Genomic DNA, 13957 nt, shown 5'->3' with positions numbered 1-13957 from the left:
AGGGATAGTGAACAATGGCCAAGGATTAAGGTAATATGAAAGACTCAAAGAGTGACAGACAAAAAGGGAGAGAAGATCAAAGCAACAAGGAAGGAAGCAAAAAGATGAGAACACAAAACAGAACTTGCCCTAAGAAAATGAAAAAAGCCAATGTACCCACGCCAGAAAAAGCATTTGCCAGTTACAGACAGAAAACAGCCTCTGAAAAAGCCATTTCAAGTATCTGGAAGCAGTGGGAAAGAAAGCAATAACGAAAGGATGAATCATGAGACCTAACATAGGAAAACAAATACTGGGGTATAATCCTTACTTTAAAAATGTACATACTTTTTTTCCCCACTTCACATTGGTACCATATAATAGTCTGAAACAAAATCTGAATTATGATGGCTATTCAAACACTGGGAATAAACATACCTTGCACCATATTTAGTTTCTTGATGCAGACAGCAGCCCACAAAGTTTGTAAAATAAGAGTCAGTGGGTGTTGTATCATTTAAAGGCAACAATGATATAGAAGTTACAAGTATAACAAATAGGAGAGGATGCTTGCGTGTTGGTGAATGGGAGGGAGGCATCCATGAGACAGTCTCCTTATTGAGATATAGTCCAGTCTCTGAAAATGTTGCCAGCCCCTCATCTACATGACAGGGCTCTTAATTGTTTGGCGTAGGCCAAATAGATAAAACTGCAATTTATGTATTTTTTAAAAAACCAAAACCCATCAACAGAGTTAATTTTATTTTGATAGCCATAATAAAATATTTCAGATAAAGCTTACTTCATCTCCCTCTTCTATTAACCCCTGTATTGCACTGAACAGAGATCCATATCCTCCCACGGTAACCAAGATGTCTGTGTAAGGATCAATCTTCCTTCCACAAACCCTCTCGTAGACTTGGGACAAGGCTTTCACCAGCAATGGATGGCCCTGTTCAAAATAAAGAAACATTTGGAAGTGTGTGCTATATATTAAGTAACAGGTAATACACATAACTGATCATACAAAATTTATCTACACACACACATACATGCTTTCTCTCTCAATAAACAGAAATAACTGTGGGCAGAATTATTACCATTAGAAGCTTACTGGTATGATTTAGAAGAGATCTTGGGCTGTAAATGTTTGATTTCTTTCATACTCATAAAAATAAAAAACAGGGTTTTGTTTTGGTTTTTTTACAAAGAAAAATACAAGGTGAGCCCCTACACTTCCAGCAGTTTTATCCTAAGATCGCTAGTGGGCTTTAAAGGGGGTTGTGTGTGATAAGGAAGGAGGAGTGGTTCAATTTCTTGATTCCAACCAGGCAATTCTTTCTACATCTGATGCTTTTGGAGTTCTATAATGCCGGTTAGGCACCATCCTACCCCAGGGCAGCTCCAGGAGCCCCTGGTGTGCTCGCCCAGTTATGAAGGGTGATATATTACCTCATTTTATCCACTCTCCATTTAGGGACACAGAGAGGGCGAAGTCTTATTGTTTTCTTTCCTTGCATTCCCCCATCTGTCTGTATAGTGATGGGGTATACGGGCCCCCTACTGGCTGGGAGGAGGTTAATGAGAGCCTGTGGGCTCAGTAAGCCCCAACCCATTACACCTATGAGAACTGTCAAGCCTGGAGGCAGGAAATAAAAGAGGAAAAGCCCAGCTTAGTACCTATTGGGGGTAGTGGGATGGGCAGGCCTAGGCCTGCCAGAACTAGGCCTGCCAGAACTAGACCAAAGGGGACACTGAACCCAGGCCACAACTAAATTCTTGGGACAATGAATGAGGAAAAAAGATGGGAGTGAAGGTTAAAGGTTGAAAATCAGCAAACCAGAAGGAGACGCCAAGCAGAGAATCATGGACAGCACCCACTGGTCCTCAAAGGCATGTAAGGAGTCTGCATACACTGCCCAGAGGAACTCTGCCTGGAGGCGATTGGATGAGAGATCGGAAATTGGGCCCACAGTCATAGAGCACCCGCACCTGTCCAGATTCCTCCTCCTGGTGTGATGAATGGCCATCTTGGCAGTGCCCGGAGGAGGTTGACATTTGACAGGGAGGTCTCACAACTTTCTAGGGCCACGGCCCTATTTAGTAGTGGCTGACGGGAGAAAGAGTGGATTTTTTGTGCTAGCCCCTTGAAGAGAGGCCAGCTGGGCCCAGTGGAAAACTAGAGACTGCTAGATACCGGAGTCCCCCTGGGGCAGGTAGGCCTGGTGTGAGGCCTTTGCTTTGTTCCCTGTAACTAATTCACTCTCCTTTTGGTATCTGAGGACAGGCTGTGATAGGAAGTAACCTATGGAGGAAGCAGAAAGTCTGAATAGAGAGACCTTAGCTATTTACTGCAGGGTCCCTGGGCTGGAACCCATAGGGAAAAGTGGGCCTACTTCCCCTAGTGACTCTCTGAGGATGGTGGTGTGGAGATTCCTGGAGACAAGAGCTGAAAGGCCAATAAAGAGTATATCCTTTTATCAGTTTTAATTTTGCTGCCTTTCAGCTTCTTTGGTATGTCTGTTGTATCTCTTTAGATCTAATCCTCATTGTTTACACTGACCAAAGTTAGGCAATTCACAGTTAAAGCTATTGTCACATTCCTCCTCCTGCTGTGGACAGGAATCATCATTAATCTCTTGAGGTTAACCTACCAGGTACATATGCTGCACTATAAGATAATGATCTGAGTGAACCTGTATTGGGATGTTGATCAGCAGAAAGCAAAGCTTGGAAGAAGGAAGAGGAGCCAACATGAAAGGAAACAAAGCTATGCAACTAATTTAAAGACAAGTCTTAAAGTTTCCCATGTAACAAGCTTCCCCCAAAGTTCAATGTACTCACAAAGCCACGTGTGTATTGGTTCAGCTTATCAACTCTTGCTGCCTTGGCTAGCTCTTCTTTAACATAGCTAGGAGGGGATATATCTGGAAGGCCTTGACCAAGATTAACAATCGATGGATCTGCAGCTACCTTAGTAAATTCAACCCTAGAAAAAAATGTGTGTGAAAGTTTTACGAAGAAAATTATCCTGCTCATTTGTCATTCTTAACATTAAAGGAAAAAGTAAATATGCTGAATCCATAATGGGCCAAATTCACAGAAAGCAAATTGCCTCTAGCAAAGGAAAACCCACTAAAGGAGAGGTTGGGGCAGTGCCGGTTGATCACAGGGACTATTGGGAACTCCAAACATGGGTAGAACCAACCAGGTAGATGGTGTATCCAGAGTATATCTCTTGAACAGGCCTCTATTGCCAGGACTCATAGGGGACTCTGGCTGCAAACTAAAACTACCCACCCCCAGCGTAATCCCCGAAGTAAGACATCAGTGAAACAATACCCTGGGGTGAATCCCTCCACTCAGAACACAGGGGAGCAGGCAGATGCAATTGCTGGTGAGAATCTAGCCCGACAAGTTTAGCAGACATTTAAGCCAGCAAGAATCATAGCATTAGCCAGTCATCTCATTGAGCTCTGTAAACATTCCTAGTCATACCAATCTATGGAAACATTTCTAATCATACCAGTCTATGGACCGTTTCATACAGTTTGTTAGTTGTTCCATTATTCCTGCCAAAAGATAACTACAGAATTTTTAAATGGCAATTTTTTCTCCTTTCATGTGTGCTTTTCCCTCCTGCCCTTCCCTCACTACCCAAATGATAACCAGATAAAAAAACTATTACAGTGTCACAGACACAGAGATTGCTGAAATGGGTCTGAGGCTGGATGGTCACTGGCAAGAAGACACTAAGTGTATTTAAACAATCTGTCCAAGTCCTCAGGTAACGTTACAAACTAATGAAATCCCACTGATTGGCAATGACACATCTGATGTTACTTTGAGACCAGTTTAAGCCCTGGATAAAAATATAGTAAAATACAATAAGTCAGTTTCTACAGTGATAGGATCAAGATTAAATTAAACAGATGTAAATTGGCAACGCTAGGTTGTTCACAAAAATAGTCCATAAATCTGTAGCCCTGTGTTGCCACCACACCTGTGAATTATTTCTGTTTTATTTTGGTTCATTCTGCACTGCATAATTCTAATTTAGGCACACTTTATGACCTTGATTAAATTATGTGGACTGGCTTAATTCACACCTCCACCACAACATTTGGCCCACTGATTCTATCTTTTAGGCGTGTGTGTGGATACGATTCAGCACCAGGGATAACAAGAGTTGTGTGTGTCTCTGGTATTGGATAATCCGTTTGGAAAAGATATCACAGTAGTTGGTTTTTAAAATTCTGCAGATATTTTCATTTGTTACTTACCACACATTGACATCAAGCCCTTCAATTCGTTTTGCATTTTTGTGCTTGAAGGCCATTGTCTGTAAGATCAAAACATATAGACAAAGGGGCTTTGTTAAGAATTACAAAGTATTATATTGTTAGACATCGTAACATTACATGAGAAACCCTCTCTCATGCCCTTTCAAAGATACCATCACCTAACAAGTTCAGTAACAGAACCTTACTAACTTTATAAAACCCTTCATAATATAGCTTGAGTTCAGCCTAACATGAAAATAAACAAAATGCCCTAATTATGACTAACCCCTACACAAAGCCACTGAAAGCAAGGTAGGGATGGAGGTCACAGGAGAATTTAGTGCAACAAGTTTTACCAATGAGCTACAAAGGGAAAAAAAGATTAGTACCCCCACCTTTTCTTTCTTTTTAATATATAGAGATTTGAAATGCTGAGTGACTTTCTTCCCTTTGCAATTTGAAAATCTGTATTTTCTATCTACACAATTCTCCTCAGAAAAATCTATGGGTGAGTCCAGCACAGGTAGGATTATGACATCAGAGATACCATAGAAATGAAATATTCTATTCTATACAGGTTCTTATACTATGCTCATCTCCAGAGCAACTGAGCACCTTCTACTAATGCACTGAGCAGACAGCTCAAACACTTAGGAGAAAACGTTTTTGTTATAGATTCAAACACACACGCCCTACAATTAAGGGCTGAGAACTCACATATAATAGACCTCCAAGGATCCTCCCTATAAAACCAGGAACAACCAGACCTGATATTCCTGGTATCTTTAAAGTTTACAAACACAACAACAAACACCAAAAGAGAGAGAAATCAGGAAAATCTCTGCTGACCTTCTTCATACAATCTAACAAAGAATAAAAGCACAAACCCATTTCCCCCTCCCCCCTTTATAGTGCAGACAGGAACTCAATGATATAACTCAATGACTGTGTTAAGATCACACTTGCAAACCAATAGAAGTGTGAGATCAAATCAAAATTGGTGTGTTGGAAACTAGGCCTAGCTGGTGAACAAAATATTGAGGGGATGGACTGTTCCAGCCATCACTCCCTTTTGAAGTCCTTCAAGAAAGAGACTTTGGTCTGTCAAGCGAGCTTCACCATCATGGCTGCCACCCCCACAATCTCCTGGAACCCTGGACCACCTTCTTTTTAATCCTCCTGACCAGGCTGGTCCAGAGAGTGGGAGCCAGATGACATCGCCACCTCCAGCAGCTTCAGCTAAATCCTGAACACCACCTGGGATGTAAGACTTCATTTCCCTCACCCCCAGTGTGCTCTTTTCCTTCCCTACTTCATTTCTTTTCTTTCCTATCACTCTCCCCTTTCTCCTTCTGTCTAATAAGAGCCTAGCATATTTTGCAGGACTGCTGTGAGCCTGTGACCAGCTAAAAGTAATGCACCCTGATGCTGGTATGAGTTTGCCGGGTCCCAGAATGGGTGATAAGGCTGTGCGCCATGCCTGTTTTTTTTTCCCAGCAATGAGGTAGCAAGTGAAAGTCAACACCAGAGACAGAAGTTGCATTTTCTTTGCTATTCTTTTCTCCCCGCTTTGCATTTGTCTTTTTCTGCCCCTCCCCCTGAGAAAAAGGGATCAAACTTCAATAGCAGCAACAACAGCTCCATCCTATCTCAACTAACTTCTTCTCTCCCTCCCCCCGCAAGTTACTTCAATCTTTAATACCATCTAAGAAATTGTCAAAAAACTCTCTCCAGCTAAAGGGAGAGGGAACAAGGGATGTTGTACAACAAAAACCTTATTCAATATTTTACATTTCAAATTCTTTAACTGTTTTTCTTTTTCTGTATCTTTAATAAAGTCTTAGGAAGATTTTTAATGGTGTGTTTGCCATGGTACTGTACTAAGAAGGCTGAGGTCTTTCAATGCCAAACCTCGAACCTTGTTTAAAACTCCTTAATGTTCGACAGTATCTGGGTTATGTTAACACCTTTGGCCCGTTTATTCCACCTAATTTAATACCCACAGGCCCCAATCCTGTAAACATACACATGCTTAACATTATTCGTGTGAGAAGCCCCCACTGGTTTTGATTGGACTGTTTGTGGTAGTTAAGTTAAGCACATGTTGCAATTGTTTGCAGGATAAGGGCCTATGATGTCAAATCACTTCTTTCACTATAATGTTATTGCACGGCCAGATTCTAATCTCAGACGCATGGCACAAATTTCAATTAAATTCAGCAGAGTACAGGTCTCGTTTATCCCAACAAGACATCAGATCTGTTTTGGAGAACTTGGCAAGTGAACATGTGACTCTTGCCAAGGGACATATCCAACTTGCAGTTAAGAGGGCGCTTTGGTTAGATATGGTTTACTATATTACATTTGCATATGCGGTGTCTAAAAGAGTACTCAAACTTTGCACTGATGAGCACCATGCAGACTGACATTAGTGTTTGGCCATAATACCTCCTACCCAATAATATAAATATTTTATCATGCATGTTTCAAATAAGCACTTTTAGCCGCTTCCCTGTTGCTTTTTCACATACTAGACTCATTTTTTTTACTATGAAGAACTGAGAAGTCTAGCCCTGAATCTCTGTAGTTAATCATCAGGATTCTGGGTGGTCCAGTGGGCAGCTCATTGTATTGACTAACTCTTAAAATCACTTAAATTATTAGCTAACCACAACAGGCTGATCAATAACAGGGTTGTTATGCCTGAATTATAGTAAGCTTAAATTGTACTTAGTATTCCTCTCCCAGCTGAAATATTACTGAGAACTAAAAGAAGCCTTTGCCTGTTACAGCCTTCATACCACAGTCTATGTTCAATTGTTAATAATTAAAGCTTTCTCCCTCTGTATACCTTGATCTTAGTTTTGATTCTGATGTCATAAAATTGAATTGCTGATCCTGTAAGACCTATCAAGGACTTCAGCTCAGCTTTGAGTTCTAGCTCTGCTTACTTCAACTTTTAAAAGGCCAAGCAATTAACTGAAATTGTTAAAATGCGATATGATTAAGAGAACAGGGCTTACTTAAGCAGTGTTCTTTCTTTTCCCTGGAAGTGTCCAGATGCTAGTGAGAATGCTGAGGATTTCCCTATTTTATGTCAGAGTCCACTCTTTCAATTACATCATTGCTTCTACCATCCTTCAAGCTAAGGAATGGAAGTGATTTATTTAAGGTGAAGTGCTAGCAGAATCTTAATCACCCTTAGAGGATCAATGCTAAGCAACACAAAGTATTCCCCCTTCAAGTTCTAAATGTATGGCCTCCAAGCATTCCAGTTCTCATTAGCAGTGGTTGTTTTAGAAAGGAAATGAATAAGAGGGGACGTGACAGAGAAGGTGCTCCTATTTACCTCTTCTTACAATACAAGTACAAGGAGACATCCAATGAAAGTGAAAGGCAGTAAGTTTAATACTGATAAAAGGAAATACTTTTACACAACGCATAATTAACCTGTGGAATTCAAGGCCATGAACTCTTATGGAAGCCAAGAACCTAGTAGAATTCAAAAAAGGGATCAGACATCTGTATGGACAATGACAACACCTAAAGGATTATTAGATAGGATATAAAACACATAATGCATACAAAACATCCTGAGCTAGGGCGTTAGCCAATTCGGCTTAGAGTTTAAGAAACTTCCCACAGGGGTAGTTTATTCCATAACTGTCCACTATGGGGGTCTTGCACCTATTACTGAAGTATCTAGTACTAGCCACTGTTTGAGACAGGATACTGGACTGATCCAGGAATGCAACTTCTATATTCCTTTACACTGTGCCTAGGATCTCCTCCATCATGGTGAAAAACTGCACCTTCTTTCACAAAATTAGATATAAAATGGTGTCACGATTCCATGAGCAACTGAAGTGAGACTTTAGAATATATTGTATACAATGAACTTAATCATCTGTAGCTCTCTCTCTCTCTCAGATACCTGTATAGTTAGCTCCTACTGGCATAGTATCTGATGAGCTGCAACACCCCTGTGAGAAATACTATTATCCCCATTTTACAGACAGGAAATGGAGGTCCATAAAGGGACTTAGGCTTTGCAATACTAAACATTGCAATGCCTAAGTTTTAGGCACCTACAAAAATCACTAGAATAAAAGCAGGATCCGCAAAGCCTGGGGTAGGTCCCTAGGCTCCCTATACAATTAATGTGGAGAGATAGGCGCTTAAGAATGCAGTCAACAAATGCCAGCATGCTAGATGGGAAGCTACATAAGCTATCCAATGTGAGATGCCAGTGAAGATGTGTGTCCTAAGTCTGACCTTTCTCAAAAAGAGTTAGGTGGTTAAGACCAGGCTGCAGAGAAGTACCTATCTCTGCTTGTAAACTAGAGCTAGGAAACCCTTTCCTGAAGTTAGCTTAGGTGTCTAAGCAGCTCTTGTAAGAAATGCCAGAGGAGATGGTTGTGGTGGGAGACCTAGGTTCAATTCTGCCCTCTACATGATGGGAAGAGAGGATCTGAACAGAGGCCTTCTACCTCTAAGGAGAGTACACTAACCACTTGGCTATACGATATTCTAATGTGGATCTCTCAGTCTCTCCTCTTGAAGATGTTCCACTTTGGAAAGACAGAGAGATCCATGTTACCATATCACATAGCCTAGTGATTAGAGAACTCTCCTGAGAAGTGGGAGATCCTAGTTCATACCCTCTCTCCCCATCAGGCAAAAGGGAGGCCTGAACCTAGGACTCCTGCATCCCGCATTAGTCTTCTAGCCATGATTTTTATTTTGAAGGGGGCCCGATGTAGAAGGCATACTCTGAGCATGCATATTAGACTGGGGCTGGCAGGCAAATGCCTCCCATCTCTTGGTTTCTGAAATGTACTGGGGCTTAGGCAGGAGATGGGCATCTAGACACCTAGAGTGAGGCAGCAGTGCACATGCTCAGAAACAGAAACACAGATGCCTAGGGAACTTCTACAGTGAAAATGTAGGGACCAAGTGAGTTTAGGCACCTACAGAGTTAGCAACAGTAGTGAATTGCAGTGGTCTAAAACTGTGAGGTGGATATTTAAGTCCCTTTATAGATCTGGGCCAGAGAGACTAACTTACCCAGAGTCACACATGAAATCTGTGACAAAGCAGGGAATAGAACCCATCTCTCCCGAGTCGCGGTTAGCGCCCTGACCACTGGGTCATCCTTCCTCCCCAATGGCCACTAATACTACCTTTAAAGAATGAAGCAGATACGTTGAGCAATAACCACCTGATATTATCATGCTAGTGTGGTTTAACATTTGGTTGATCTGAACAATAATTTATTGCAGTTTTCATATTAAACATCTAGGATTAAGGCAGCAAGAAATGAAGAAAACATAACTGCAGAAAACAATGCTTTGTGGACTTTCCCAGAGAACATGGATGAATCATAAACTGCCTGGCAAAAATTTCATTTTTGTTATTGTTTCAAAGAATTATAAACCAAGTAGACATCCAATCCAACATATACTGACCAGCAGCATCATAAAACGAGTGCATCTCTAAAATAAATATTGCATGACACAAGTATAGTGTAATCTGTGAATTGATGGAATACATACTGCAGAGGTCGAAAATCTGAAGAATCTTACAGGATAAACTGTCTTCAGTAGCTGTGTCCTAATGCCAAGGCAGCAGAGGCTTTGCTGAGCAAAAAACATGCCTGCACAATAATTCATAAGATTAAAAAAAAAAAGGTAAACCTTTATCTAGTACTTACAGATGCAAGACCAAAAATGTGTATTTCCTACACAAAGTTAAGCATTTTTAGAGCCTGGGATTTTTCTTCTTCTGCCACCCCTCCCCACACCCACTCTAGTAGATTATTTTGTTATTATACATAAATATAGGGGTGAAGCTTTTTTAATATCATGCAAAAGGAAGTTTTAATTTTTTTGACAGAACTGAATAAAATAAATGGTCTCCACCAAAAGATGGATGAAAATAAATAAAAAATAAAACCCTAAATCTAAAGTCTAGACAGCTAGGGGATTGTTAATAGGATATGGAAACTTGTCTCTAATGCACTACTTCAAATCCAGTCAGATCAGTAGCAACTAAAAATTACCAACATCTCATGGCTCTTCATTAAGCGTATTTGACACACATTGGTGGTTTCAGATGGATTTTTTATGAACAAGTGCTCATGTAACAAAACAAACAAAAAAAGAAAGAAAAAGAAAAAACCGTTATATCCCAGTTAGTAGCACCTATCTGAGAAACACTATAAGGTGACTGAGACTCCATCCTTGAAAAAAATCAGCCCCCTTTAAGGTGTCTTGAGTTCAGTATCCCAAAATTGAGACACCTAAAAATCACCACTCAATTTGAAAATGAAGGCCTATGTTTTATTTAGTTACTTATATAAAAGTAACTTTCAAGTTTAAACTGGTTTGGCAAACGTCAAACTTGTAAGAGCAGAAAATAAGACACTTACAGAAAACATTTTGTGCAGAGAAACAGATCATTCACAGGCCTGAGAAAATGAGCCTAGTAATCCATTACCACAAAAAAGGAAGGAATAAAAGCTGTTAGTACAGGACAGCCACTTTAGAATGTGTATTTAAGTAAATGTATTGGATGACAATGTCAAAATGATTGGAATTTATAATAAAAACAATATAACCTAAGTGACCTACTTCAGAATTGCAACATCATAGCAATATAATTATTAACTTTGTACTGCTAAGATCAATTATTAGAGAACAAACAGGAAAACTGCAGATTGTATATCCAAGGGGGGAGGGACAGGAGGCGATGTTAAAGGGAATCTGAGAAATACTGTCTAAAAAATGAGGTAGGCTGCCTATACCTACCTGAACTAGAAGGATTTAGTGGACTACAAATGCAATGGAAACAATGCAAATAAAACTGAAAGGGTCTGACTTAACCCCAGAAGAGTACAGAAGTTCAGAATTAAGGAGGACAGATTCTCTGTCAAAGAAGGACTGTACCTAGTCCTTAAAGTATGGTTCATACTGAAAAATTATTATTTTTGTTAAAGCATCTTGAACTTTCATATTTACTGTTTCAATGACTCCATATCAAATGTGTCCAATTAAAAATATACTGATTCCCCACCACCACCACCTGCCAGCACTACAAACTTTGTCCTAGTCCTGAGAGTCAAGCTAAGTTCTTTCCATCTCCTGCAGCATCACCAATAATAAGGGTTCTGCAGGCCAAGTTAGACCCTCACTGACATCTGGGCAGTCCTACTACCTTCAAAAGTTTGCAAAGGTGTAATTGATTGGAACTTAATAAACAATTCTGTTGAGGATCCACAGATGAAAATAGTATCCAGTAGCCTCCTCAGATCTGTGGACTGCTGGGCTAACAGAAATAAACCACAACAAAACTTACTTTTGACACTAAAGTAAACAGATATGACTGAATATAGAAAAGGAACAGATCTATGGAGCATGATCTGTATCTACTTTTATGGACATTTTTCAGAATAACACTTAATCCATGTGATATGATCATGTATAGTATGGTCATCACCCCAGGTTTTGAAGGCCCCTCTATGTATATTTAATTTATTTTATAAATATAGTAGTACAAACTGCATGGATAGCACTGGTTATAAGATTATACAACAATAGTACTGTTTTCCAAGTGTTAGGCCGTAGACAACCTTCCTCTAATTCTAATGCAGCACTGCATCAAACATTTTCAGCAATATTTATTCCACAGTGTAGCTAAATGCAGTCTTGCCTGCTTTGCACCACTGTTGCTAAGAGTTAATAGAAATGGAAGCAGAAAATGAGACAAGAAATAGAAACAAGGACTGAAATCTTGCAAATCCTTATTATGCACACAAGTGAGTTTTCCCACAAGTGAAGTTACTCATGCATGTAAAAGTGATTATTACAACAGGGTCAAATGTTGCATACCAAAAAAGAAAGTATGATAAGCACCATAACAGACAAGCAAGCTGAATTCAAGAGGCAGCATGCAATAAATATGCTGTAGTACAGAACAGCAGTCCAGGCCACTGCAGACTTGCCAATATTAGATGGCTATCAATAAGAACATCTGAAAATAAAAATTGGGAGGCCTGTTATCACCATTAAAATACACTGAATTGTGAAAGTTTTATGAAGTGCACAGTGTGGGGAAATTATCAATATTTTGTTGAACAATATCAACAAAGAAACCCAAGATCTCAGCATGTAATAACTACCAAACTAAACTTGTTAGAGGGTCTCTGTTGGTGCCACATTCTGGTTTATTTGTTCAGATTCAAAGGGGACCATTATTTAGATTGTATAAGTACGTTCATTTTTTTGCCCATCAGAAATATTTGTCTTCTCCCTCTTGTAACAAGCTCCTTCCAAACAAAGTCTTCTCCAGCAGGAAGAGCAGGTGGTAAAGTTTCTGTATAGGTCCATACTCTGCTTTCAAAAGCAAAGCAAAGGCAACATGACCTGCTATGCGTTTGCCTCCACATAAACCTACTCACCCCTAGGTCTGTATTGTACAAGATAGACTGATATATTTTACAGAATCAAGGAGGATTTTTAAGTGTTATATTTAAAGTGCGTTCAGTTTTTAGGTACTATCACTTTAAATAGTTTGTTGATTAATTTACTTTGAGTGGGGGGATGAAGCATTTTACAAAGCCCTAGAATAAACCTTACACATGAAGGTGCAGAGCTTCTTTCAGTTCAAGAACATTACACTCCATTAGTGCAGCGTACTACAATTATAGAGATGTTTTCAACCCTAACTATGCTAATTTGAGAGGTTCCTTAGAAATAAAAATGTTTTAGGGAGGGAGGGGGGCAGAGGCCAAGGTGTTAAATTGTTGTATCTTAAATTTGTTTTGTCTTTTTGAATGAGGTAGCCAGCTACCTGGTGACAGCTTCCTGTCTGGCCAAGAAGCAGTGACTGGGAGCTCCAAAGTGTTCAGGAATGCATGAGATGACCTGATGCTTGGGGCCTGATTTTCACAGATTCTGAGCACCTCTGGTTATAATCAAAGGGCGCTATGGATGCTCCACAGTTCTGAAATTCAAGCCCCAATGCCTCTAACCCTTGAATGAAACTACTTATAAGATAAAAGAACTAGTGCCTGCTCTCTTATTGGCAATCTCTAGTGCTGCCCTCTGGTCCTCCTGCTCCCCTGTCATTCAAGTAAACTGCCTCTGGTCTTGGTCTCATGCAGTTCCCCAGTTCTCTGCTCCGCATCTGTATCCCAATGCCTGGCACCCAATTCAATACCTTTCCTCGCTGGCCCAGATCAGATCCCAACCACTCCTACTACCTGCTCTGCACCACCTATCTGCAACCTGCTCTCCAGCACCTGACACCTGGCAAAGTCACCCAGTGTCAGACCCAACACCTTCTGCACTGCTACCCAACCTGCTGAGCAAACAGGTTCCTCATGGTAGTTCATGTATGGCTCTGTAACCAGGACATGGGGCTATGTAGTGGAAAAAGACAAAAAGTCAGATCAAAATAAAATTAACTTTTGTGAGGGGGAGGATTTGTTTGTTTTGTTCTTTGTTTCTTTTTTAAAATAAAAGACCAAAAACTACACTTTAATTTCCCACTGTCTCTCAAATTTTGTAAGTTTTAATTACCCTTTAGTTCATTGTTCCTGAGCTTGTAGAAACTCTCCTGGGTTTTGATTTTACAAAGACTTAAGCATGCGTGTAGTTTTATATAATGTGAGTAATCCCATTTTCTTCTGTGCC

General features: G+C 40.1%; 1 protein-coding gene across 4 annotated transcripts in view; it reads right to left on the bottom strand.

Moving 5' to 3' along the window:
• Nucleotides 1–13957, bottom strand: part of KYAT3 (kynurenine aminotransferase 3) — a 32079-nt gene that overhangs the window by 16873 nt on the left and 1249 nt on the right. For 2 of the 4 annotated variants that reach the window (XM_067538514.1, XM_067538513.1), the window contains 4 exons: nt 9818–9918; nt 4263–4321; nt 2824–2968; nt 782–931 (listed from right to left, as the gene is read on the bottom strand). In XM_067538514.1, the coding sequence (XP_067394615.1) occupies nt 782–931; nt 2824–2968; nt 4263–4321; nt 9818–9916 (453 nt within the window). In that variant the 5' untranslated portion in view covers nt 9917–9918. Of the gene's footprint in view, nt 1–781; nt 932–2823; nt 2969–4262; nt 4322–9817; nt 9919–10692; nt 10711–13957 lie in introns of those variants that run through there. The other 2 variants (XM_067538515.1, XM_067538516.1) reach the window with 2 other exon arrangements.

This window comes from Emydura macquarii, unplaced genomic scaffold (assembly GCF_026122565.2).
Source record: "Emydura macquarii macquarii isolate MOO-44397 ecotype Brisbane River unplaced genomic scaffold, CSIRO-AGI_Emac_v2 contig_480, whole genome shotgun sequence".
Classification (NCBI taxonomy): Eukaryota; Metazoa; Chordata; order Testudines; family Chelidae; genus Emydura; species Emydura macquarii.
Note: the sequence above shows the minus strand (reverse complement) of the source record. Positions and strands in the feature narration are given on the sequence as shown.